The sequence below is a fragment of the Notolepis coatsorum genome (assembly GCF_963971535.1).
Source record: "Notolepis coatsorum genome assembly, chromosome: 2".
Taxonomy (NCBI): Eukaryota; Metazoa; Chordata; class Actinopteri; order Aulopiformes; family Paralepididae; genus Notolepis; species Notolepis coatsorum.
Window position 1 is genome coordinate 141962653 of NC_140166.1, and position 26234 is coordinate 141988886.

Consider the following 26234-nt stretch of genomic DNA (forward strand, 5'->3'; position numbering starts at 1 on the left):
ACACACACACACACACACACACACACACACACATACACATACACATTCACATACACACACACACACACACACACACACACACACACACTCCTGTCTGCAACGGCGGGGGAGAGTCAGACTGAGAGAGAAGCAGCTGAGTGCTGCGCTGTTTTAAGTGAGCATGGTCTATTGAATTGATTGATTGGTTGATTGCTAATTTTATTACTGTATGCCTGGTTTCCAACTGGTTAAGTTTAGGCCCTCTAAAGTAGGTTTAAAAAAATAAATTAAAAGATAGGGCGAAGAAAACTTTTTTTTCCCTATAGGGCAAAGAAAACTTTTTAATTTGTTTTACCTACTTTCTATAGAAGCATCTAAGAATGAAGTTCTATAGAAAGTAGGTCTGCATACCCTTAACAATTGTGTGTATTGAGCCGTACTGTATTGTACCCATTCTGCATCTGGTAATAAAATGTTCAATCAATCATTCCAATAACACACAGTTGGATGTGTTAGTTTGTTGGATCCGTTGGATGCACTTCCGAGCTGCTGCCACATGAGGCAACTTCTCTCAATCATTCCAATAACACACAGTTGGATGTGTTAGTTGGTTGGATGCACTTCCGAGCTGCTTCCACATGAGGCAACTTCTCTCAATCATTCCAATAACACACAGTTGGATGTGTTAGTTGGTTGAATGCACTTCCGAGCTGCTTCCACATGGAGGCAAATTGTCTTTTTTGTTGTTGTGGGAACTACTTTTTCTGGCGGATGGTTTTTTCAATAAATCTTCGATTAATGTGTGTTTATTGTATAGCAATAAGGTTGGATGAATGTGGCAGTTGTATAAAAGCATTACACCACTTGCAGTCGTGATTTGTGAACAATAAACCATGCCTAGGGGGGTCTAACGACCACCCCTAGGCATGGTTTATTGTTCACAAACCACTCCTGCGCGTGATGTAATGCTTAAGTAGAAAAGGGAAACAGAAAGAAAGAACAAAAGCCTTGTCATTCACGTTTTTCTTTCCTCAGTACCTCCACAACGCCTTAACTGCATTTGTATTTGTCATACAACTCGTGACAACTTTTGAACAGATAAATTATATCTCTAAATGATATTCCTGGAATTGGCCGTGTCAATGGAGGCGTGCGCTCAGTGCAAGGACGGAGGAGAGGACAAACGGGGAGATAAGGGGGAGGTGGCAACTTTTTAAGCTACCAATACATTTACACATTAACATCACAATAACTTTGTATTGTTTTAACCACATTGTTTTATAATAACAATAATAATTATTATTATTAAACATTTTAAATAAAAGATACTTTTTTTTTTTTTAAATGTATTCTAAGCTATGGAATTCTAAAGTGCAAAAACAGTCATGTAACAGCTGTCCTAGTGTTGTTAATACAGTCAGTCACCCATTCAGAAACATTTCCTTGCAGTCTCTCTGACAATACTCACGACTGGAGGAAGGAACTGGAGGGAAGGTAATCGGTGGCGGTGGGGAGGTAATGGGAGGGGTAGGTATGATGGCTGGAGGTTTTATGTTACATGAAACGTTTAGGTCAACATCGATCCCAGCAGAGGTGAAGGTCAGAAAGCCTGGTGGGTCAGTTTTGATGTGGCCAGCGATCCACGTCTGGAACTGGGACACTCTAGCGTAGACCGAAGGGTAACCGGGTGCATCGCAGCGCACGCCAAAACTCGTGACTCCGGACTGGATCCAACGGTTTCCCTGTTTGCTCACCATTGGTCCACCTGAGTCTCCCTGTACAAAGGATGATCATATGACTTATACTCTGATCTATTTAAATTTGTATTGCTGCCCATGTTTACCTTTTTTCCTTTTTGGTACTCTTGTTCTTTTATCTATTTTTAGTGCTGCTTATAGTTCTTTAATATGCTGCCTCTGTACAGCACTTTGTGCCCCTGTGGCTGTTACAACGCTTTATAAATAAAGTTGGATTGGATTGGATTGGATGACTTGAGACGTTTACGTTTGTTTCCGGCCTCATTTAGTAGCACAAACATATGTTCTGTGGTTGACAACAACTGCGGTAGAACTGCTTACCTGACAAGCGGCCTTCCCTCCAGCAGCTATACCGACGCAGATCATTCTGTCTGTGATGAAACCTCTATAGGAGCAGTTGCATCGTCTGCTCCCCACTATTGGAAGATTCACTTCCTGAAGGTACCCAGGCGAAGAAATGGGAACTAACAAGAGACAGAGAAATAGGCACATTCACTCAGTCACTCACATACTACTGCAATAGATGAGCCATAATGTAATCGAATGGGAGCTCTCAGCTCTGCCCACAATGTTATTCAGAATGATTGATTGAACATTTTATTAACAGATTGCAGAATGGGTACAATACAGTACGGCTCAATACACACAATTGTTAAGGGGATGCAGACCAGAGAAAAACTTTCGTCTAGTTTACATCAGGGTCCCCCATTTTCAATTCATCATAATAACATTTATGACATACACATACCAGACATTTATGACATACAAGATATACAAATATACAGTACTGTTTATTTACAGACAGAGTTTTCTAAAGGAGAATATATACATTTGAGGGGGAAGAAACTGTACATTGGAGGGGGTTGGGTGGGGGGGGATGGGGTTGGACATTTACCGGGGCCAGTTTCTAATTGCTAATCTTTATGCTTTTTGGGGGTTTTTGGTGATCATAAAATTTTGACTATAATAATCAGTGCAGGAGCTCACTTATCCTTGAAAGACACTTTTATCACTGACTTAAAAGGCCCATACATCTCAATAAATGTAAAAAAAATAAAAAATAAATAAATAAAAAAGAATTGGCATAAAAAGGGCACTTTTTTTATGAGGCACAAAAGGGCAGGTGTTCGAGCACCTTTTGGGCTCTATGTGTGCACGTGCCTGAACCCAGGTATGTAATTTCATCTTTCCTTGTGACAATATTGTCACCCACTGTAACTGAGAAGCTGTCGGTCTTGCCGAGTTTGTTATTAGATCCAAAGAGAATGGACATTGTTTTACCCAGGTGTAATGATAGTTTGTTATCAGCGAGCCAGGTGCAGATTCTGCTGAGTTCAGAGTTGAGGGCTTTTTCAACCTGCAACTTGTCCCTGTCAGAGACCAGCAGGGCTGAGTCGTCCGCGAACAAGAACAAGTTGCAGTCACAAGCTGACGACATGTCATTTGCATAAACAACGGTCCTAGTGTGCTTCCTTGTGGAACACCACAGCTTACTGGGAGGGGGGGGGGGGATAGTGTACCGTTTACCTCCACCATCTGTTCTCTCCCCTCCAGGTAGGATTGCATCAGCTCACTGATGAACTATCAAAACCAATTGCGTTTAGCTTGTCAATCAGAATGGAGTGATTGACAGTGTCGAAAGACTTTTGGAGGTCCAGCATGACCATGACAGGTTATTTTCCCGCGTCCACCTCTTGTTTGATGTGGTTGTTCAAGTAGAGAAGGCATGTGTCAGTGGAGTGGGATGTTCTGAAGACAGGTTGGAATACGTAGATTAGCTTTTTTTCTGCTAGATACTTTTTGACCTGTTCGTAGAAAAAAATTTCCTGACTTTCGAAATGGAGGTAAGAATAGAAACAGGGCGGTAGTTGCCTGGGTCTAATTTGCTGCCTTTTTTGTGCAGGCGGGTCACTCTCAAGTCAAGTCAAGTCAAGAGTTTTATTTGTCACGGCATACAAGTATACAATGAAATGCGGGTGGTCTTGCCCGCAACGATGTGCAATACAGTAGTACAACATATAATAGAATCCAATAAAACAACATTGTGCAATAAGCAGGTAACATAGTGGGGCATCTCGGTATTTGTACATAAGTTATTTACAGAGCATGGAGGACATGCTAGGTCCTTTGGTAGTGCAATACACTGTTACTGTTGCTATACTATTTTTAAAGTGACCTTTCCTTTGTGGCCATAAGTGTGGGCGTGTGCAGCATGAGTGTGTGCTTGCTCATGTTAAAGTGGCTGCTAGTGTGCGAGCGTGTACAGCGTGCGTGTCGTGTGTGTGCTCCAGCGTTTCCGTTAGCCGGTAATTACCGGTATTTGACCGGCAAAATCTGTTGAAGTCCGACATATTTAATCTCTCCGGTCTTAATGGCCGGTGAAAATAATTCCCTGAGTCTAAGCACAATTTGATTATTTGAATTGTATTAAAATAGGCTAAAATTAAATAGCCTATGCGATGAACGAAACGATCATTAGATTTGTTTCCTCGTTGCTTCTAATAATGACAACGACGTTGTCAGCGAGAGCTTAGTGCTGGGTGTGCGAACTTTTGTGAAGCTGCAGAGCCAGAGCAACAGCAGCACAATGCAGTATTCCAGCAGTACTCCAATTCAGCCATTTTCAGCCAATGTTGGGTGGGGGGCGCTGCTGTGCGGTCCCCAGAAAAGAGCCAATAACAGCTAAATCAGCTGCTCTGCAGCGCCATACTCTTTGCAAATAAGTCGTTGCGAGGTGGAGAGAGTCGTCACGCAAACCACGATAATGTTGCCGTCTCTCTGCTTTCTCAGTTCTTCGCTTGATATAATTAATACAAATGTCCAATATAACGGAATTCGTTAGCTCATAAAAATGTGATTATAACAGACTGCTGTTTAGTGTCGGACCGACTGCCCACATACGCGGTCTATTTTATTTCAAGTCAGCAGCAGCACGGAGTATCGAGGGACTTATTTTATTTGGAATATATTAATGACTGTATACGCAAAAGTAGCCTAGTTTTAAGTAATAATATTATAAATCTACATGCCTTGAGGATGACATTCTTTATATAGCCTGCCTATCAATTGTTTTAAAGCTCAATAAACTATGACCGGAATTAATCTCATTTGTCCGGTAGATTGAAATCTTGCAGGTCACGGAGACCGGCAACAATTTTTTCTAACGGAAACCCTGGTGTGCTCATGTGTGCTTGTGTGTGGAGAGTTCAGTGTTCTGTGGCACTCAGTGTTCAGTGTTCAAGGCTCTGATGGCCTGGGGGAAGAAGCTGAGCCGAAGCCTCTCTGTCCTAGTAGCTGGGGTTCGCAGTTGTCTGCCTGACCTCAGCAGCTGGAACAGGCTGTTGTTGGGGTGGTGAGGGTCTTTCATTATTCTGCAGGCTCTGGATTTGCACCTCTTGTTGTATAGAACCTGCAGGGGAGGTAGTGCAATACCCGTGGTACGCTCGGCTTAGCGCACTACTCTCGGTAGGGCCTTCTTGTCCTGTGCCGTGCTGTTTCCATACCAGGCAGTGATGTTTCCAGTCAAGATGCTCTCTACAGCTCCGGAGTAGAAGGACTGGAGTATCTTCCCAGATACTCTGAACTTCCTTAACTGTCTCAGGTGGTAGAGGTGCTGCTTCGCCTTTTTTACGACTGTGTCTATGTGTGTTGACCATGTCAGATCCTCTGAGATGTGGACCCCCAGGTACTTAAAGCTGCTCACCCTGTCCACGGTAGCCCCGTTTATCCTCAGTGGTGTGTGTGTCTCGCAATTTTGAAGTCTTTGGGGACGTATCCCTGTTTTATGGAGAGATTTATTATGTGGGTGATGACTGGGGTGATGGCGGCTGCTGAGTCTCTGAGGAATTTGGAGGGAATATTGTCATGGCCAGTGGCCTTGTTAGGTTGGAGGGCGGTCAGTTTTTTGAGTACCTCAACTGTTACCATTTCAAGTTTGAAGTCGTCTTTGCGGACCCCTAGGTTTCTCTAGAAGGCTAGAATGTGTTCTACCCCAAAATGCCCTGAGTGGGAGGGTAGTTTATTAACCAGTGTTGTGGCTATGTTTGTAAAGAAAATGTTTAAGTAATTGGCCACATCCAGCTTGTCTGTGATGAGAGTGTTTTCTGTCTTTATGTTTATGTTTGTAAATCTGTTTTTTACTGCAGCCTAGTTGGTTGTTCACAGGGTTTGTTTTTGTTTTCCTCAGTTTTGTCATTGATGACATTTTCTTTTGTAGATTTGATCATGGTGTTTACATCATTTCTTAGTCTGTTTCTTTGTTGTTTTAGTTCAACCACGTGGGCTTGGAGATCACTGTTTGAGCTTTTGGCAAGCTTTGACTGACTTTTATGAAGTTCAGAGCATTTTTTTCCTCTGGTTTTCATAGTGGTCAGTATGTCTGAGTGCATCCATGGCTCAGCCTGATTTTTAACCCTGGTGGTTCTTAGGGGGGGGCATGTTGTTTAGTATTGTTGAGAATTTGGATTTGAATCCAAGCCATGTTTCTTCAACTAACGGAACGTAAGCCATTATCGTCCACTCCGAATCAACCTAGCCATATTCGGCCATGCCCCTTTTTGCGTAACATTCTGGCTAATTACTCACAGCCCAGCCGGAGTTCACCATTGGAAGGTAGGTGATGTGAAATCATACTTATTTTAGAGTATATATATCAAATTTCATGAGTATTCATCTATATTTAGTCATCTAAAGACTATTAGATATGAAAGTATGTACCAGTAAGAAGTTGGAATTGTTAGAATGTGTTCTGGGCAACGATGTTTTCTGAAAATGGACGTTTGGACAACTACCTTTCTGTTGTCAGTAGATGGCAGCATTAATTTAAAAGGTGAAAATGTTATGTCAAAACTCAAGCCTACAAATCCCAAGACCCTTTGTCACCTAGTTCACAGGTCAGCACCGGATTAAAAGTGAGTAAATGTGACCTGAACACAGCAGCGTTAAACTGACCTGAATACAGTGGACAAGAATGGCTAGCAAAATAGCATAACAAAAGTGCGGTGCTAGCATTACCTCTGTTGGCTAAAAGGGGACATATGGTACAATTTAAGATTTTTAATGATAATCCGCGTATGAAGGACAAATAAAGCATCGTTAATTTGTAAGAAACCTCTGAAAACGGCCCAGGGTAAGTTATATTCGCTATTGTTGTGAAAATGTGATAGAATCCTATAAACATTTGGACGAATTTGGCTACGACGACGTTAGTGTACCACTGAGCTCATCTGACCAGTCTCTCCAGTTCTTGGTTAAAGGCCTCGCTAGAGTAGGTTTTGTGGTCCCTAGATGTGACTGTTTTGTGACAGCCGGTCTTTTGTTTTCGCTTTTTGCTAGTACAGAATATCATATGATCGCGTAACCCGCATGCTATCACCCCTTTATTGGAGATCCTGGACTTGTCAGAGGTCAGAATGAGATCAATGGTAGTTTGTGTTGAATCACACACTCTTCTGGGCTGGGTGATTAGCTGGCTGACACTGTGCAGATCACAAAACCTACTGAAGGACTTGGAAACGTGTGCTTCTTTACGTCGCATATCCGTGTTCCAGTCCCCAATCATAATTCTTTCTACATCTTCAACCCCAGCTAAACACCCATCAAGTGTATCGTAAGAGCCACTTTTGTTCTGGTGGTCTGTAGATTGTGCCGACTAGTACAGTTTTAGCCCTTTCGAACAAAATTTCAACCCATACCGTTTAAATTGAATAATGATTCAAGTCAGTACGGTTAATGAATTGGGTTTCGGCCTTACATTTTCGGGCCCCTTCCCTCACAAAAAGCCAACCCCTGTAAGCACACAATGGCGTTTGTCGGTTGATGATTTGTTGGAGAAATACCAAATGTCAAAATGGCGTCTGCGTTTTATTTAACCCTTGTGCCTCCTTAGCAACTATTTCCTGTATTTAGCCTGTGTGTGTGTGTGTGTGTGTGTGTGTGTGTGTGTGTGTGTGTGTGTGTGTGTGTGTGTGTGTGTGTGTGTGTGTGTGTGTGTGTGTGTGTGTGTGTGTGTGTGTGTGTGTGTGTGTGTGTGTGTGTGTGTGTGTGTGTGCGCGCGTGCGTGTGTGTGTGTGTACAACGGTGGCTGTGTTGATGATTATGTCATGAAATTGGGTCTGTTTGCTTATTTTCCATATATTTACAGAATTTGAAAAGATTAGATTTTGAAACCCTCTAACACAAAAGTTAACAATATTAGCTTTCAAAGCATCCATAGTGGTTTATTTCTTGCCATTAGGGGGTTAAGGTTATGGTTAGGGTTAGGGTTACCCAGACAGAAAGATTAGGAGAAGGTAAAATCTCATCCCTGTGCCCGTGCCCACCCCAACACTTGCTCAGTGTTGGGGAACAGTCCCCTAACCTAACCCTAACCCCAACCCCAACCCTAACCCCAACCCCAACCCTAACCCTAACCCCAACCCTAACCCCAAACCTAACCCTAACCCTAACCCCAACCCTAACCCTAACCCTAACCCCAACCCTAACCCTAACCCTAACACAAACAGGAATATAAGGGGTTACAATTCGGAAATATTTGGAATCTTTGATAGATATGTTGAGTTAGGTTCGTAGTGATATTCATAAAAAAAAAGAATTGGAACAAAATATTACAAATTAAGTTTTTTATGACGTGATGCAATTTTTTTTTCATGTACAGACGTGCCAACTCTGTCAGTTACCTAACAAGGCACGAGGGTTAAATATTCTAGGGGTTTTCAACTGACCTTCAAACTGGACGTCCCCCCAGCCAGTGAGCCAGCTATCAGTCCCACTGTAGAAGGTGCTGTCCTGTGCTGCCAGGCAGACGGGGCGGATGTAGTCATTAAAGGTCACAGGGGCGGAGAGCTTGATGAGAGCTACGTCATTGTTGATGGCTTCGCTGTCATAGTCGCTGTGGATGATTATCTGTGCCGGCGCTACAGACACCCCGTTAGGGTTGGACCCCACCAGGGTCTGGAGGCCCAAATGAACAGTCAAACCATAATTTCCTCTGTTGAAAGAGATAACAGGGCTGAGTATTAAGTATAATACTCCATGTCTAAATTAGATATCAGATATCGGTCTGATACCAGGCTAAAATAGAATATTGTTATCAGGGAATTTCCCCAATGCTAAAATCCAATTCCAAGAAACACGTATAACGTGTCAGAAATCAGAGCAAAGTGACTTTATTTGCTGCATTTATGACACGTTAACTCCCTCTAAATGTGTTAAATCCCAATGATCTTTGTCCAATGCCCCCGAAATTACGGTTAAAATCTATACTGTTTGTCTGATCGTTACTCAATATTGTCCGATACCCAAAGCCCAGGTATCGGTGTCAGTATCGGTATCGTGATCGAAAAGTTGGATTGTGGCGTCCCTATAGTCTAAATGCTAAGCATGTCATAATGATTCCTCTTAATTATTCCTCACCTGGTCAAGCAGTGAGCAGCTGTCAGAACCCACTGCTGATTGATTAGAGTTGCCCCACAGAAATGCTGGCCATACTGCTGTAAACTGGCTTGCCAGGGCCACATTCCTCGTCTGGCATTCTGTCCTCCCACAATCCTGGTGTTCAGCGGAGCTAGACCACACACTAAACAGGAAAATAGGGAAAAACAAACAAACTGAAACTGTGCTGAACGAGCTCAGTGGCAGCTTTTCATGTCAATGAAATGTCATGTCTTTTCAATTTTTAGCATGGTGTTATTGTGAAAAATCTAAATTTATATGCTGCTCTCACTGTGTCTACACTTGATAACCCTGGCGATATGCTGCTCTCACTGTCTGTCTACACTTGATAACCCTGGTGATATGCTGCTCTCACTGTCCATCTATCTACACTTGATAACCCTGGCGATATGCTGCTCTCACTGTCTGTCTACACTTGATAACCCTGGTGATATGCTGCTCTCACTGCCTGTCTATCTACACTTGATAACCCTGGCGATATGCTGCTCTCACTGTCTGTCTACACTTGATAACCCTGGCGATATGCTGCTCTCACTGTCTGTCTACACTTGATAACCCTGGCGATATGCTGCTCTCACTGTCTGTCTACACTTGATAACCCTGGTGATATGCTGCTCTCACTCTTTTTCATTTTTTTCTTCTTCTTTTTTTTTGGTCAACGACCGGCCCACTACTAGGCTGGGACAGCGGACCATTGGTACTGACTGACACTGGCCTGGCCCAATCACATCTCTTACTAAGGATATATATGATATGGATTACTTACTCTTAATAACTTATTACTATCTGTGGTAGCTCTAGTCTCCACCTACACAAATTGTTTTTGTGCTGTCCATTGATCATGCACCTTCACGTGTATGTCAAACTCCCCAAACAAACACCATTGATTTAATTGCCATATAAATCACATAAAAATATCTAACTATTACTCCTCTCTGAACATGAATATAAAACAAGAAGGTGATCTATTAACTGTGTAAAACGTATGCAATATTCATCATTGATATTTGAAATATGTATGAACTGAGTAGTTAGTATCAAATGAAATAAGATGGAACAGCTCCATGCATTCATTGAATAAATAACTATTTGCTCATTACCAGTATGGTATTGTTTAAATTGTACAGCTTTTTGCACATCTTTGTCAGGGAATTGCAACAATTCTGGACCTGAATGTACCAGTTAATTGTAATCATCTCACTCTCCTTATGTCTAGTCAAGCCAGGTTGTGGAGGAGAGATACAGGGATGAACAGGCTATAGACTACTTTGCCCATCCTGAGCCTGCTATGATGCAGGACTTTTTACATCACCAAGATTCAGCCAAGAGCGAGTGAGTACACTGGTCCACTTGTCCATGGCACTTACTACCCAGCTTTGTAGTGGGTTGGGGGAATAGTACAGTAGGTACGCATATTTAAGGGGACCGCAAGAATGGTGTACCGGTGGGTGGTGTCCGACCGATTATAGTGGGCCGGTCTGGGCCAAAAAAATAAATGGACCTCCCTAATTTCTAAACCCTGGCTACGGCCCTGCTCTCACTGCCTGTCTACAGTATCTACACTTGATAACTGGTGATATGCTGCTCTCACTGTCTGTCTACATTTGATAACCCTGGTGATATGCTGCTCTCACTGCCTGTCTATCTACACTTGATAACCCTGGTGATATACTGCTCTCACTGTCTAACTTGATCACCCTGGTGATATGCTGGCTCTCACTGATATGAGGACTGTGTGTAGGTGTAACTAGGAGCTTGTTGTGACAGCACTTCATTATGTTAATGATATTCAGTGAGAGGGGGGAATTGTTCACGCCCAGCCCAAACTGGCTGAAGTGTGAACATCTTTCAGATGCGATTTCTCTGCTTAAGTGTTCTAGAAAACAGGCTGCTTTACAATATTTAAATGAGCACAGAGGGGTATAGAGGCTGCTATAATACATCATCTGAGGGGTATAGAGGCTGCTATAATACATCATCTGAGGGGTATAGAGGCTGCTATAATGCATCACCTGAGGGGTATAGGTTGCTATAATGCATCATCTGAGGGGTATAGAGTCTGCTATAATACATCATCTGAGGGGTATAGAGGCTGCTATAATACATCATCTGAGGGGTATAGAGGCTGCTATAATACATCAGCTCCTCTGTCCCTGGTGTGCTATACTGTACTTTGTGCTCCCCTTTCCGCTTGTCCTATTTTTTTAATGTACTGTCCTGTCCTGTTGTGCCTTTTTGTATTTGTGTATTTTATAGGACATTGATTTTATGCTTTGACTGTACTGTACAGCACTTTGGTTGGCTCTCGAGCTTTTAAATGTGCTATATAAATAAATTACTTGACATGACTTGACTTGACATCATCTGAGTGAGTTTTTTTCCCAGAAAAAAAACTTCAAAGACATGTTTAGGGGACCTCAAAGACCTATATTAACTTGTGGAAAAGGACTAAAATATGCCCTTTTTAATTGCACCCATACTGTGCTGTCAGAACAGTATTATGTTTGTAGGATGTATGTAAGAATTTCATATTTGCTATTGGTAATTGTGTCCATTGTCACCAATAACCAGCAAATGCCCCAGTAGACGAATCTATGGAACTAAGCATGAACAATATTTGCTCCTGAATGCTTACCTGACAGTTGTGGATGATAGCCTGAAGACACAGAAAGGAAAATTAGGACAAATTAGTTTAAGGTGCTCTGCATAAACGTTTCAGTGCATCCTTGGAAAACAGAACGGACCTGTTTGTACAGTATGTCCTTTTTGTCTTGGCCTATTTCTATGTATGCCTATTTCCATGTATGCTTATGCAGTTGCATAATAATACAAGGAAGTGCCGTGACAGATTTGTGAACAGATCAAACCTGCTTAACGTTACTCATCTGCAGATGGTACACTGGTTGAAGAAACATGGCTTGGTTTTGTAGTATAATTTGGCAATTATACATATTCTTAAAGTTTCAAGTTTCAAGTTTCTTTAATAGTTGTCATACAGAAGTACAGAATACTTTCATACAAAATGCTTCTTACTGTTACGCTCCAGAGACTGTGCTAGACAAGATAGTATCAAATAACATAGTATAGCATGTAATTTAGAAGAAGAAAATGAGGTCACAGTGTTCGGTATAGACATATGTACAATGTTCTGAGTTACCATATAATATACAATACTATGCAGTGTACTAATGTACAGTACTATATAGTGCAAAGCAGAAATGGGATGAGGTACAATTTAGGTACAATTTACAGTAAGGTGTACGAGTTGTAGTGCAATCCTTCATCAATAAATATAAAGTGTGGGGAGTGGGTGCTACAGTGTGTTTGTTTAAAGTGGGTGTGTGCTATAAAGTGTGTGGAGTGGGTGCTACAGTGTGTTTGTTTAAAGTGAGTGTGTGCGTGTGGATGTGTGTGCTATGTGCGTTTGGTGGTTGTTGTTGTGTAGTGTTCATTCATTGTTCGTTTAGCAGCCTGATGGCCTGGGGATAGAAGCTTCTTCTGAGTCTTTCTGTGCTCGCCTTGAGACTCCGGTATCGCTTGCCTGACCGCAGCAGTTCAAAGAGGCAGTTGTTCGGGTGACTGGAGTCTTTAATGATTCTCTTAGCCTTGCCCTTGCAACGCTTGTTGTAAATGTTCTGGAGGGTGGGGAGCCCCCCTCCAATTGTGCGTTTGGCTGAACGTGTCACTCTTTGTAGTCTGCTTCGGTCTTGTGCAGTGCTATTCCCAAACCAGGAGGTGATGTTGCCGGTCAAGATGCTCTCTATTGTACATGAGTAGAAGTTCTTAAGGATCTTCTGACTGACTTGGAACTTCCTTAGGCGCCTGAGGAAGTAGAGGCGTTGTCGTGCCTTCTTCACAACACTGTCAATGTGTGTGGTCCATGTCAAGTCCTCGGATATGTAGGCTCTGAGGTACTTAAAGCTGTTGACTCTCTCAACCGGTGCCCCGTCGATGCTGAGGGGGCTGTAGTCCTTGACCCCCGACCTCCTGAAGTCCACAATCATCTCCTTTGTTTTGCTGACGTTCAGGGAGAGGCTGTTTTCCTGGCACCATCCCGCCAGGACCTTGACCTCTTCCAGGTAGGCCCTCTCGTCGTTGGCAGAGATCAGGCCCACCACCACTGTGTCGTCAGCAAATTTGATGATTGTATTGCTACTCCGCTGAGCCACACAGTCGTGTGTGTACAGGGAGTAGAGGAGGGGACTCAGAACACAGCCCTGGGGGGCCCCTATGTTGAGGGTGATGGATGAGGAGGTGCAGTTGCCTGCTCTCACCACCTGGGGTCTGCCAGTCAGGAAGTCCAAGACCCACTGGCAGAGGTCATAGTTCAAGCCCAGGTCCCTGAGCTTGGCTATGAGTATGGAGGGGACTATGGTATGGCTATTGTCTCTAAGTTGGAATACAGGAGGAAGTCATTTAGAGAAAATCTTCCCATGACCTTACACAGCTGGATCAATATAGAGACCAGCTCACAGAGACAGAAGTCTCACAGAAACCAATTTGTATACAGAACACCTCTACGAGCTTCAAAGCAACCCACAGAAGGGGTGATTCACCCCCGAAGACTAAAAACAATGATTCGGCCAAATAACAGGTGATAACATTCAAATATGGACAACTGCCTCTTTGAACTGCTGCGGTCAGGCAAGCGATACCGGAGTCTTAAGCCGAGCACAGAAAGACTCAGAAGAAGCTTCTATCCCCAGGCCATCAGGATGCTAAACGAACAATAAACACTATGCAACAACCATCAAATGCACACAGTACACACACCCACACGCACACACTCACTTAAACAAACAACACACTGCAGGACCCACTCTCCACACTTTAGATCACACAAACACACTTTATATTTATTGATAAAGGATTTGCACTACAACTCGTACACCTACTGTAAATTGTACCTAAATTGCACCTCATCCCATTTCTGCCTTGCACTATATAGTATTGTATATTAGTACACTGCATAGTATTGTATATTATATGGTAACTCAGTTACGTCTATTCTGCCTCGAACATTGTACATATGTCTATACTGAACACTGTGACCTCATTTTTTACTTCTAATTTACATGCTATACTATGTTATTTTATTTCATACTTATCTTGTCTTGCACAGTCTCTGGATCGTAACAGTAAGAAGCATTTTGTATAAAAGTATTCTGTACTTCTGTATGACAACTATTAAAGAAACTTGAAACTTGATAAACATCTGTATCAACAGTGTTTGTGTGAGTAGCTATACTGCTCTTGAAAATTACTTAAAAATATAATCAGGAAATAAAAGCTTCTGGTTGAATAAAGCCTTTTTAAAGAAGTAACTTAAAGTAATACATCTCCAAAGTATTATGTGGGATAAAGTATATATCTTTTAAGAATAACTTATTCTGTAACTAATGCAAAGTTATCAGAACATGCAGGGAGTGTAACTGAAGGAGGGAGACAAATACATTTGCATACTGTAAGCACGCTCAAGCAGTTGTTTCTCACAGAGGTGTGAGAAACTAACTTCTTCTGTGGCACAGAGTCAGAGACCACAGGCAGAGGAAGGAGATAATGTTTAGAACTTTAGGACATTAGAAATGTATTTTTCCATATTCAATTTAAACCAGATTAAAGTACAATTATTACTGAAATGAGGTGTTTAACCTGGGAAACATTTTGATAGTAAACATAGAGTGGTTTATAGCCAAATGTACACGATTATTTTACTAAGGTACAAGACTATTGTGTAAACTAATTAAGTTTGAGTATCCATGGTAACTGGTTGAATTAATATCATTTAAGGTGATTATTTAGAAAAGCATGGTTTAAGACTTTAATGAATCTAGGTAAACCAGTTGAATAAGTCAAATAATATGAAATGCCGTATAGATACTCTGAACTGAAAATAACTCCTGTGAATGTGAGCTTTGTGATGTACTCTGGGACAAAACAGTTAATGTGTTATGTTGAAATATGTGTCTTTGAGAGAAGTACCTTAATATTCATATAGCATGTGTTGTAAATATAATAGTAACAAGGTTTTAGTCTTAAAATGAGTTGTAAAGAGTCTTCAGCAGGACAGTTAGCGTTAAGCCAAGCCTACATTTTCAAATAAAAAACGAACTGCTTGTGGATTGGAGGAAAACCAGTTATGATGTCACTAGCTGTGATGTCATCAGCTGGACCCTGGCTTGCTACAAATATGGGGCCCGAAGACACTGAGAGGAGAGATGATTGAAAAAGCAGGAGAAGATTGGACAGCCTCATCGATGAAGGACGACTGCATATCCACGCTGTTATACACAGAACGAGATCACGGAAGACAGCGTTGACAATACCAGTGAACATTCTTGTTAGATTAGTTTGGAGAACGCCGATGTAAACCTTGAATTATTGTAAACATCCAGTGTTTTTGAGCGACAGCAAGTGTTTTTAAGAAGCAGTCATTGTGTGCTTTTGTTAATAAACTTGCAAGAAAGTCAGGAGCGCATGTCTGGACATCCCATTCTTAACAAGAAGACTACATTTGGTTTGATAACAACGCAAGTACAGAGTATCATTACCAGATACAACAGTTTCAAAACAAAATTTTCAACAATACTAAACGACATGGCCCCCCTAAGAACCACCAGGGTAAAAAATCACGCTGAGATGCACTCCGAAATATTGACCGCTCTGAAAATCAGAGACAAAAAATGCTCTGAGTTTCGTAAAAGTCAGTCAAAGCTTACCAAAAGCTCGAGCAGTGAACTCCAAGCCCACGTGACTGAACTCAAACTGCAAAGAAACAGACTAAGAAATGACGTAAACGCCATGATCAAAACTGCTAAAAAGAATTTCATCAATGACAAAACTGAGGAAAACTAAAATAAACCATGTGAACTTTGGAAATTACTCAATAATCAACTAGGCTGCAGTAAAAAACTTAAAACCAGATTTTCAAACATAAACATAAAGACGGACAACACGCTCATCACAGACAAGCTGGATGTGGCCAATTACTTAAACATCTTCTTCACAAACATAGCCACAACACTGGTAAACAAACTGCCCTCCCACTCAGGGCATTTTGGGGTAGAACACATCATAGCCTACTACAATAACCTAGGGGTCCGTAAATACGATTTCAAACTAGAAATGGTAACAACAGGGGCGCTCCAGTAACACACCACATAGAGCGCTGAGTCGCGAAGCGGTCGCCCCGGGTTCGATTCCCCGACTCGGTGGCCATGTGCCGCATGTCTTCCCCTCTTCTCCTCCCGTTTCACCCTCTCTCCTCTGTCGGTCCTGCGTGGCCAAAAGGTCCTGCGTTGACCAAAAAAGCTGAAAATGCTATAAATTAAAAAATTAAAAAAGACAAGCTGGATGTGGCCAATTACTTAAACATTTTCTTTACAAACATAGCCACAACACTGGTTAATAAACTACCCTCACACTCAGGGCATTTTGGGGTAGAACACATCCTAGCCTTCTAGAGAAACCTAGGGGTCCGCAAAGACGACTTCAAACTTGAAATGGTAACAGCTGAGGTACTCAAAAAACTGAGCCCCCTCCAACCTAACAAGGCCACTGGCCATGAAAATATCCCCTCCAAATTCCTCAGAGACTCAGCAGCCGCCATCACCCCAGTCATCACACACATAATAAACCTCTCCATAAACAGGTCGAAAAGTACCTGGCGGGAAAAAAATCTAATCTACGAATTCCATCTGGCTTCAGAACATCCCACTCCACTGACACATGCCTTCTCTATTTGAACGACCACATCAAACAAGAGGTGGATGCGGGCAAATACTGCGGCATGGTCATGCTGGACCTACAAAAGGCCTTTGACACTGTCAATCACACCTCTTCAAACAATATCTGAAATAATACAAATACAAAAAAAGAAAAGATAATAATAAAAATACGAACCCTCTTACGTCTTTTTGTACCCTGCTACTATTCTTATACTACTACCTATCTTGCCAATATGTCTATACTACTATGCACTCAGAGTGTAAAACTCAAGCTCCGTACTATCTGAAGAACAACGCCACTGACCCTCAGCTGCCTGTACCTTCCTGCTGACTTGGTTAGGGTTAGGGTTAGGGTTGGATAAAAGTGTCAGCTAGATGACTAAATGTACATGTAAATTGTATTTACATTTATTCTAATAAATAATTTGTTGTGAAGAAACAACAAGATCATTTTTACCTTTGAGCAGGAGGATAAGCATCAGAATAGGCACACGCAGTAACTCGTAGAGAGCCATGTTCTCATAAACCTCATTTAACCGTCATCCTTAAGTACAGTACTGTAATCTCTCTCTCCACTCAGCTCCTCCCCGATTATGATGTTCAAAAATGTGTGCAAGTGCTGCATTACACAAGACATTCCATTCATTCATCATAACTTGGCTCAAGTTAACACTACTGTAAACATAATACAACTAGTAAACATGTAAAGACCATCATTTGTCACTAAATGGGTTTCGAAAGGAGGCACAAACGGATGTCGTACGGCACACAAATGTAGTACGGTAGAAACGTTTAATTATTGTGTCGATAATAACTGACGAAGATGAAAACAACTGAAAAGATTACTTTATGTTTAATAACCTGTTTGTCTGAGCTTTCTCCGAATTCGGCTGGCTGTCTCCCAGTGGCTCTAGACCTATGTTACTGTACTGACGAAGACGAAAACAACTGAACATTTTTAGACAGGCCATAACTTATGCCATAACATAATTTATGAGGCCATAACATGTTTGTCTGAGCCTTCTCAGAATTCTGCTGGCTGTCTCCCAGTGGCTCTAGACCTATGTTACTGGGGGGGCCTGGCTGGGGCCAAGGGTTTTGTCAAAGGGGCACATTCAACCCAGGGCAAAAGAGACAAAGACAAGTCTTCAAAATCTTTAGTTTAAATAATAATAAAGTAATATAAAGTACTGGTGCACAGTGACAGTATTTTACAGTACAATTGTCTACAATATTACAACAAAATAAAAATAGAAACAAACAAATAAAACATTATCATAGGCTTCAGCAACAAAGCAGTGTTCAAGCCTTCAACATTATTAGTTCAGTATAAAGTACAATAACAATAAAAAATACCATTATTTGTTTCAGTAACAGTATTCCAGTTATTTCGGTGTGCTACAGTTATATTACAATATGCCTTTTTCACAGTAGCCATTCTAACATAATTTGTTATTGTTGTGTAAACTTACATCCTGTGAGCAGAACCATAATCAATGCCAGTCTGGTTCACATGATATAGCTACTATTAATAATTACACTTTACAATAATTAAACATTTTAGCTGCCTTTTAAAAAGAGTTCAGTCGGAGCGGTTTTCATGTTTAGGGGGAGGGCGTTCTAGAGCCTTGGGGATGTCACCGCAAAAGCTTGCTCCCCTTTAGTTTTTAGCCTGGTCCTGGGCTGAATATGAAAAATAGACTATTTGATGCTGTGCTGAGAGACAGTTTAGCTGTGTTTTCGTTTACATTATAGCAAGCATTCTAGTTTTCTTCAGATACTGTATGCCATCTAGTTAGCCCCCCCCCCTCCCCCAGGGGTGCATGCTACTGTACTGCCCTGTCAAGGCAGACCGCAGTAACTTCCAAACAGTGAAACTGAGAAAAATTGCTTTAAAGTTTTTTGACTTGCCATCCAAAATGTGTTATAGGTAGATAGATGATAGTACCCAGATTTAACATGTATTAATGAAGTAATCTTTAGGCATACAAAAATATGACGTAGTTATTTTAATTAACCCCAAAAAAGCAGATACTGCACTCTGCTGCACGATTTCCTTAAATAATTATACAGGTAATGTACAGGCAAAGTGCAGTAACTTCAAATACAATGTTGTTTTCCCTCCAGCTTTCATAACTTAACCTAGCCATTTTATTTGGATCATCATCATTCCAATATATTCAGGTATTAAATTTCATTTTCAAAATGGCTAGGTTAAGTTTTATTGACAAGGTCAATTTCACTCATAACAAAATGTTGACTTTTATCAAGTTACTGCGGTTAGCCTTGACAGGGCAGTGTAGCTCTATTGTCCTAGTCACTAGGACCTAGTGTGTGTGGGTGAGGAATAGGTGAGGGTAACACAAGCATTGGTTCTGAAAGCTAACATACTTTAACATCACTATGAACTAGCAGAGGAGCTACATAAACATCACTGTAAACAATAAAACTAGATGGCATACAGTATCTGACAGCTAAACTGTTTCAGCACAGCATAAAATAGTGTATCCACATCTTGAGCTGCAGAACACGCTGTGGCCCGTTTCTCAGCTGTATCCAGGAGCTTTTTGTTGATAAAATGCAAGTTGCGTGAAAACCATGCATCTCCAGGAACATTGGCAAAATCGATCTCTAAACAATGTTTGTATGTCGCCGCAATGGTATGATTCTGGCCTGGTAGGTTAAGCCACCGCTCAACACAGTTTTTATATCTATCCCACCGTGTCTGTGTAAAATCTTGTACATTGTAGCGCAGAGAGATGGGAGTCGGAGGATCAAAGCTGAACGAAGCGTATTTAATATGCATTGGTAAACAACATGCTACAGTAACGTTACTGGATAGAAAGAATGCCGGTGGTAGGAAGTGCCACCAGGTATAACGTTCGGGGGGTATAACGTTCGTACAATCACTACAACATGTTCTTTCTGAACGGATGTGAGATGCATATAACATTGTTTAGAAAACCATTTTGCGAACTTTAGAAAGTGTTTTTTGTCTATTGAGCTTGAATTGTCACATTCTCCTGCCTGGCCATGGACTGTCTCTCCTGCCTGGCCATGGACTGTCTCTCCTGCCTGGCCATGGACTGTCTCTCCTGCCTGGCCATGGACTGTCTCTCCTGCCTGGTCATGGACTGTCTCTCCTGCCTGGCCATGGACTGTCTCTCCTGCCTGGCCATGGACTGTCTCTCCTGCCTGGTCATGGAATGTCTCTCTCCCTTTCTCCCCTGCTCAAGATGAAAACAACTGAAAGAAATGTAAACAGTGAATGTGTCTCTGACGTAATGAGGCCATAACATATTTGTCTGAGCTTTAATTGTCATGGACTGCCTCTCCTGCCTGTTCTGTCTGCTCTCTCTCCTCCCCTCTCTCCTCCCCTCTTTTCATGTAACCTGTTCTAGTCTAGCTTGTTTACTTGCTCTGCTTTTCTGTTTAGTCGTAGTCTTTGTATTATTGTTTTCTCCGGTGATTTGTATTTTGTGTCCTGTCTTGTTTTCCATATGCCCTATAGTTCTTTGTTCGTTGATTCTTGATAATTTGATTCTTGCTTCTGCCTCTCGTCAAGTGGTTAGTATTTTTCAAGTACCCCGCGCTTCAGTCAGCCAGTGGCGGTGCAGCGCTCTAAGGGATCAGACTGGAAAGTCAAGTCAAGTCAAGAGTTTTAATTGTCACGGCATACAAGTATACAATGAAATGCGGGTGGTCTTGCCCGCAACGATGTGCAATACAGTGGTACAACATATAATAGAATCCAATAAAAATACAGTGGTACAACATATAATAGAATCCAATAAAAAAACAACATTGTGCAATAAACAGGTAACAGGTAACATGGTGTGACATCTCGGTATCTGTACATAGTATTTACAGAGCATATAGGACATGCTAGGTAGCTTTAGTAGTGCAATACACTGCTCCTGTTGTTATACTAATTTAAAGTGGCCTTTCCTCTTGGCCATAAGCAGTGTTGCAGTCGTGGTCACACCCGGTTACACGCCGTGTTACCAGATCACTGAGGCAGAAGTACGCGCGATCGCGCACGGATGTGTACTCGCGTGTACGCGCACACAAAAATGCGCTGTATCCATTCGTTGTGACTCAAGTACCCGGCCACCGTTTTACATAACAAAAAGCGCAGGTAGACTAAGTGTCTGGGTGTTGGCTATCTGAATGCATCTCCCCCTTCATTCTGTGTGACACAGGCAGTGGAGGTGAATACTAATGTGGCTCGGAATTCGTGATGGGGTCTACCTGCTGCTTATGATATTGAATCAAGCGTCTGTGCTGCGCGCCAGCTTTCCACGCGCACATTCACACAAATAGAGAGCAAGAAGAGCTTGTATGATAGAAAGATTGCACTTGCGTATATGCGCTTGTGTGTGTGTGTGTGTGTGTGTGTGTGCGTGTGTGTGTGCGTGCGTGTGTGTGTGTGTGTATAAATCAGTTCTGTGCGCACTTTAAGATCACGCTGACATTCTACCAGTCATAACAAAGTTGCTGTTGATCCCAGTTACTGAGAAACCATTTTGTTTGCCTTCGTCATCATATCTGCTGTATGTTCTGTCATATAGGCCATAAGCCACATAGACAGTTACAATGAGTATTCTATTATAAAGGCCCAGACTATAGGTCACGGGATTGTGTTTCTTCAGAGCCATAACCCAAGGTTATGGGAACTGTTAGACGGAGCTGTTTTCCTTCCAGGCTATAGCCATAACATAGTCGTATTATTAATTTCTCTAACCAGCCATTTTGTTTTCTTCTACGTCATGTCATGTATTTAATTGTATGTCTGACCAAGGCTCGGGGTCAGTCTTCGGCCAGACGCTAGTAGGTTAACATATACTGTCTCTGGCTGTTGACTGTCCTTTCAACGTGGCCACGGTGAAATAAACGTTCTTATTATTGTTAATAAACTTTCCTATTATTAATAATGACTCAGAATGATTTGTAAACGGCTCATCGTTTAATCCTTAGATATTTCCCATTACAGATGGCGACGAGAGAAATGATGGGATATTTTTTGTTTTAACTAGTTTATTAGATTTTAAAGCGATGGGGGTCGAGTTGGCCGCGAAGCGGGCTCTGCGGACAGGTTGAATCTTGAGTTTCAGGGGAAGCGCTTCCTTATCTCAAACTCCTCCGCGCATTGGAAGGGGGGAGAGAACCACCTGCGCCGTCCGTTTTGCTGTCATTTCCGGCTTGAACCTTGGGAACGCGTGGGGAATATTCGGTGAGCTGTTGCCATTCTGTTTAAAGCGGTTTTGTTTTGTATCTATAAAGTAGTTAGGTTACGATTAGAGAATGGACGGTTGACCAGATAGCGTATGACCGAGTGGTGATTGCCGACGAGCAGTCCAGGGGAGAATTAATATCTCCTGCCTCAAAGCCTCCGAGATAATACGGGAGAAGGGGGACGCCTGTCTATGACAGGTAAACCTATGGGGTATTGAAGTTATTTTTGGGGTTCTGGGTCAAGTGGGTGTCTAACATTAGAACATAGTTTTTTTTCTGTGTGTAACCCTCTTGTGTTCCTCTAATTACTTGGATTTAAGGGGTGCGTTCTGGTAATTAGCGAGAATTACATTTGTATCCGATAGGGGTAGGCGTGTGCAAAGTGTACTGTGAAGTATGTTAGGAATTACAGGAGTTCATGCGATGGGTCCCACTATTTAGCGTGGGTTATCTTTTAAGCACTGATTGTTTTTTTTTGGGTTATTATTTCACAAGGAGGCGGGAAGAGGGTCCGTGCGTGGAGAATACCAAGAGGGAGGCAGGTGGTGTGTTGTGTGATTAGTTTCTATCACCTATCTGGTCAAAAACTGCAGTTTTTCTGAAAAGAAATAGGATAGGGCGTTGTTGATACGCTGTTTTCACAGAGCTTTTTATCTCCGAGTGCTTAAAGGAACCTAATTTTTTGGGGGCCACATATTTTATTTTTGTGTTGTTTTTGTCTGTTAAGGGAAAAAAGAAGCGTGTTAGAGAATGGAGAATGTGGACAGTTTAGAGGAGCAGGGGGCGGCCTGTGGGGTTGTGACGGGAGAAGCTAACACTCTGTTCTCTTTCTCTTCTCCCACGGTGTGCCCGGGGCTGGACTTCGGGCTCGGTGCCTTTCCGTGTGCGTCACCAGCTGTCCCGCCGCGTCAGCGGTCTCGCCGACGACCATCAACTCCGGTGCGAGGAGACAGGCCTCATATGCCACCCGCCGCAGCGGCCACACATGAGGCTGGATCAATAACAGCAGATGAATTGGCCAGACAATTAGAGATGCTGAGGTTGTATGCTCAAGAGCTGACGCAGCGTTCACACCTGTCATTGATAACAGCGGTCAGACAGTCACAGTTAGCCCTGGTGAAAACGGTCTCACAGCTTGGGCAGGGCAACCCGAGGAAGGTCCCGGGAAAGAGGCAGCGCAAAGCTGCTGGTTTTTGTTTTATATGCGGCGGGCCGGTCATTGGCATAAAGATTGTACCTATAAGGAGGTGTTTGAGAGGAAGAAACCACAATGGCGAGCGGAGTTGCAAGGCGGGACCGGCCCTCAGCGCATTGACTGGACGCACGGCAGGGAGGCATCGACCAGAGGACAGGATGATGGCAGGCAGAGTATAGCGCACACTCACACATGCTTACATGCATGCATGCTATGAGAAGGGTAGAAAACAATTCTAGTTGAAATGCAATTTGTCATTAGATATTTCCACTGAAAAAACCCTATCAGATTTATAACAGAGTGTCATGGAGGGGCACATTGAGGTCTGCACACAGCAAAGGGCTGATCGATAGAAATACAGGTACAGAAATGTATTAAGGCCGGCCATGTAAACAAATCACTGACAATGGCCCTTCTGAAATGTTACATCATTGAGAAAACAAATCTACGAAAAGGAGGCCCAACACCAGACGCCCCGGAGGCCGGTGACGAAACCGGGATCCTAACTGCTGGACTACTACAAGCCATGATGGGCTCTCTTAAGACCGATATGCTAAAATCGACTCCCTTTCAAACTCTCTCAGATCGGAGATGCTGTCATTCAAAGACGAGCTAAAAGAGTCGATTGAGAAAGTACAAAATAAACTTGATGCGTTAGCTCTATGGCTGATGCAGTTAACCTAGCAGGAACAACACTAGCGAGCTGTTATTTTGTCGCTTTCTCACTTTTTCTCTCTCTCTTACCTTGGTCGGGGCGTAAACTACACAATTGACTGTTGCTGTAACGTGATCCTCAACGAAGATAGGTACATGATGTAACATATTATCTGTTTTCACCTACAGTAAACATAACATCACTTAGGTCTTTCTACGTTTTATTTTCCAACATTGTATGACATCAAATAATACTCTGGCACTGGCAGTTAACTAGTTGATCTCTTTTGTCAACGACTGATTGTTAAATAAGCAACAAAAAAAAAAAAAACGGAATCATGTGAAATGTATGTTTTTGGTTTTTTTTATATATATTTTTATACATTTATTTTGAAGGCTAAACGTCCTAATCTGTCCTTCCGGACCGGAAATCTTATTGTTGTTGCTTGCCTACCCTAAACTGGTAGTAATGAGCCACGAGAGAAACTGGAGTTTAAATTGAGGTTGTATTGTCTTTTTGGCTGAATGTTCCAGAAAATCTAATTTGACTTAATTTCAACTACTCACTCCATTCAATCAGTGCCATTGCAAACCACATAGCTCTCCAATGTCCTGCATTACAAGTGACAGTGTATATTCAACCCTGTTGGAAGACTGACAGCTTGAAATTAAATTTGTTATTTGGAGATAAGACACACCGGGGCACTAAGAGCTCTCTAATGTCCATATCAAGCTACTCTAGTGTAGGGGTGGGAATCACCAGTTTCATCATGATACGATACGATATCGATTCTTTGGACAACGATACGATATTTGCCGATATCACAAAGTCTCTCACGATACAATACGATACGATTAGATTCCGGTGCCTGCGATCGATATGAGATGATATCATATGCCCATTTAACACAATCAGTAACATTTAGATCAACAAAAAAAAGGTAATGAAAATATCATTTGACATTTGTATTTTTGAGCTCTTCCAGACATTTAAAGGAAAAACGATCTATTGTTTTTAATAGAAATAGACCTCCTGTTCACTGTAAAGTGCCACGTTTTTATATATTGAGCTTTAAACTTTAAGCTACATTTTTTGGAACTCAAAACTCACAACCTCCCTCTCCCAAACCGTTCCTACAACAATTTGTTGATGTTGCATGATCATGTATAGGCCTACATTTATTATGTATTACCTTATATTGTTTATGTTTAAATAACATTTAAACATCAAACTCCTCTGACCTCATCTGGTCTTTCCAAAGACGCGCGCACACACACACACACAGAAAGGGAGAATGCTATGCTGTAACATCTACACACACGGAGCTACTGCTGTTGTTCTTGGGCGGATATGAGACTCGCCACAGGATTTTCAAAATAAGAGTATCGATATGAATCGATCTTATTACATCGCATCGATCCGATTCGATTGTTGATAATTACATCGATATATCGATCTGGATCGATGTATCGTCCCACCCCTACTCTAGTGTTGGTCCAGATCACCATATTGACGTGTATAGCTGGACATGGACTGTGGGTGCGTGGTTGAGCTTCTGCCCTTGAAGCTTATACACTTGCCTTATAAGTGTTTATCATCAGTAGCCTACTATCTCGTACGGATATAAACCACCTACAAGGACAATGTTTGGTTGGTAGCACATTTTTTTTAGCACAGCCTTCAACAACGGATTGTTAAATTTAAAAAAAAACTGAATCATGTGAAATATATGTGTTTTTTTATTTTTTATTTTTATATACATTTTCACACATTTATTTTGAAGGCTAAACGTCCTAATCTGTTTTTCCGGACCGGAAATCTTATTGTTGTTGCTTGGCTACTCTAAACTGGTAGTAATGAGCCACGAGCGAAGCTGGAGTTTAAATTGAGGTGGTATTGTCTTTTTGGCTGAATGCTCCAGGAAATATAATTTGACTTAATTTCAACTATTCACTCTATTCAATCAGTACCATTGCAAACCGTATAGCTCTCCTTTTTTTGGCTGAATGCTCCAGAAAATCTAATTTGACTTAATTTCAACTATTCACTCCATTCAATCAGTGCCATTGCAAACCGTATAGTTCTCCAATGTCCTGCATTATTACAGTGACAATGCATATTCGATCCTGTTGGAAGAGTGATAACTTGAAATTAAATGTGTTATTTGGAGATAAGACACACCGGGCCTACTATCTCGTGCGGATATAAACCACCTACAAGGACAATGTTGGGTT

The 26234-nt window shown here is 41.9% G+C and overlaps 1 protein-coding gene across 1 annotated transcript in view; it reads right to left on the bottom strand.

Moving 5' to 3' along the window:
- The window catches only part of LOC311248850 (polyserase-2-like), a 31688-nt gene extending 14242 nt beyond the window's left edge, over nucleotides 1–17446 (bottom strand). Inside the window, exons 1-6 of the mRNA XM_084338080.1 lie at nucleotides 17373–17446; nucleotides 11824–11844; nucleotides 9150–9312; nucleotides 8459–8724; nucleotides 2058–2200; nucleotides 1448–1754 (exon numbers count right to left, since the gene is read on the bottom strand). Of these exons, the coding sequence (XP_084194206.1) occupies nucleotides 1448–1754; nucleotides 2058–2200; nucleotides 8459–8724; nucleotides 9150–9312; nucleotides 11824–11844; nucleotides 17373–17430 (958 nt within the window). The 5' untranslated portion in view covers nucleotides 17431–17446. The remainder of the gene's footprint in view (nucleotides 1–1447; nucleotides 1755–2057; nucleotides 2201–8458; nucleotides 8725–9149; nucleotides 9313–11823; nucleotides 11845–17372) is intronic.
- Between the last annotated feature and the right edge of the window lie 8788 nt (nucleotides 17447–26234).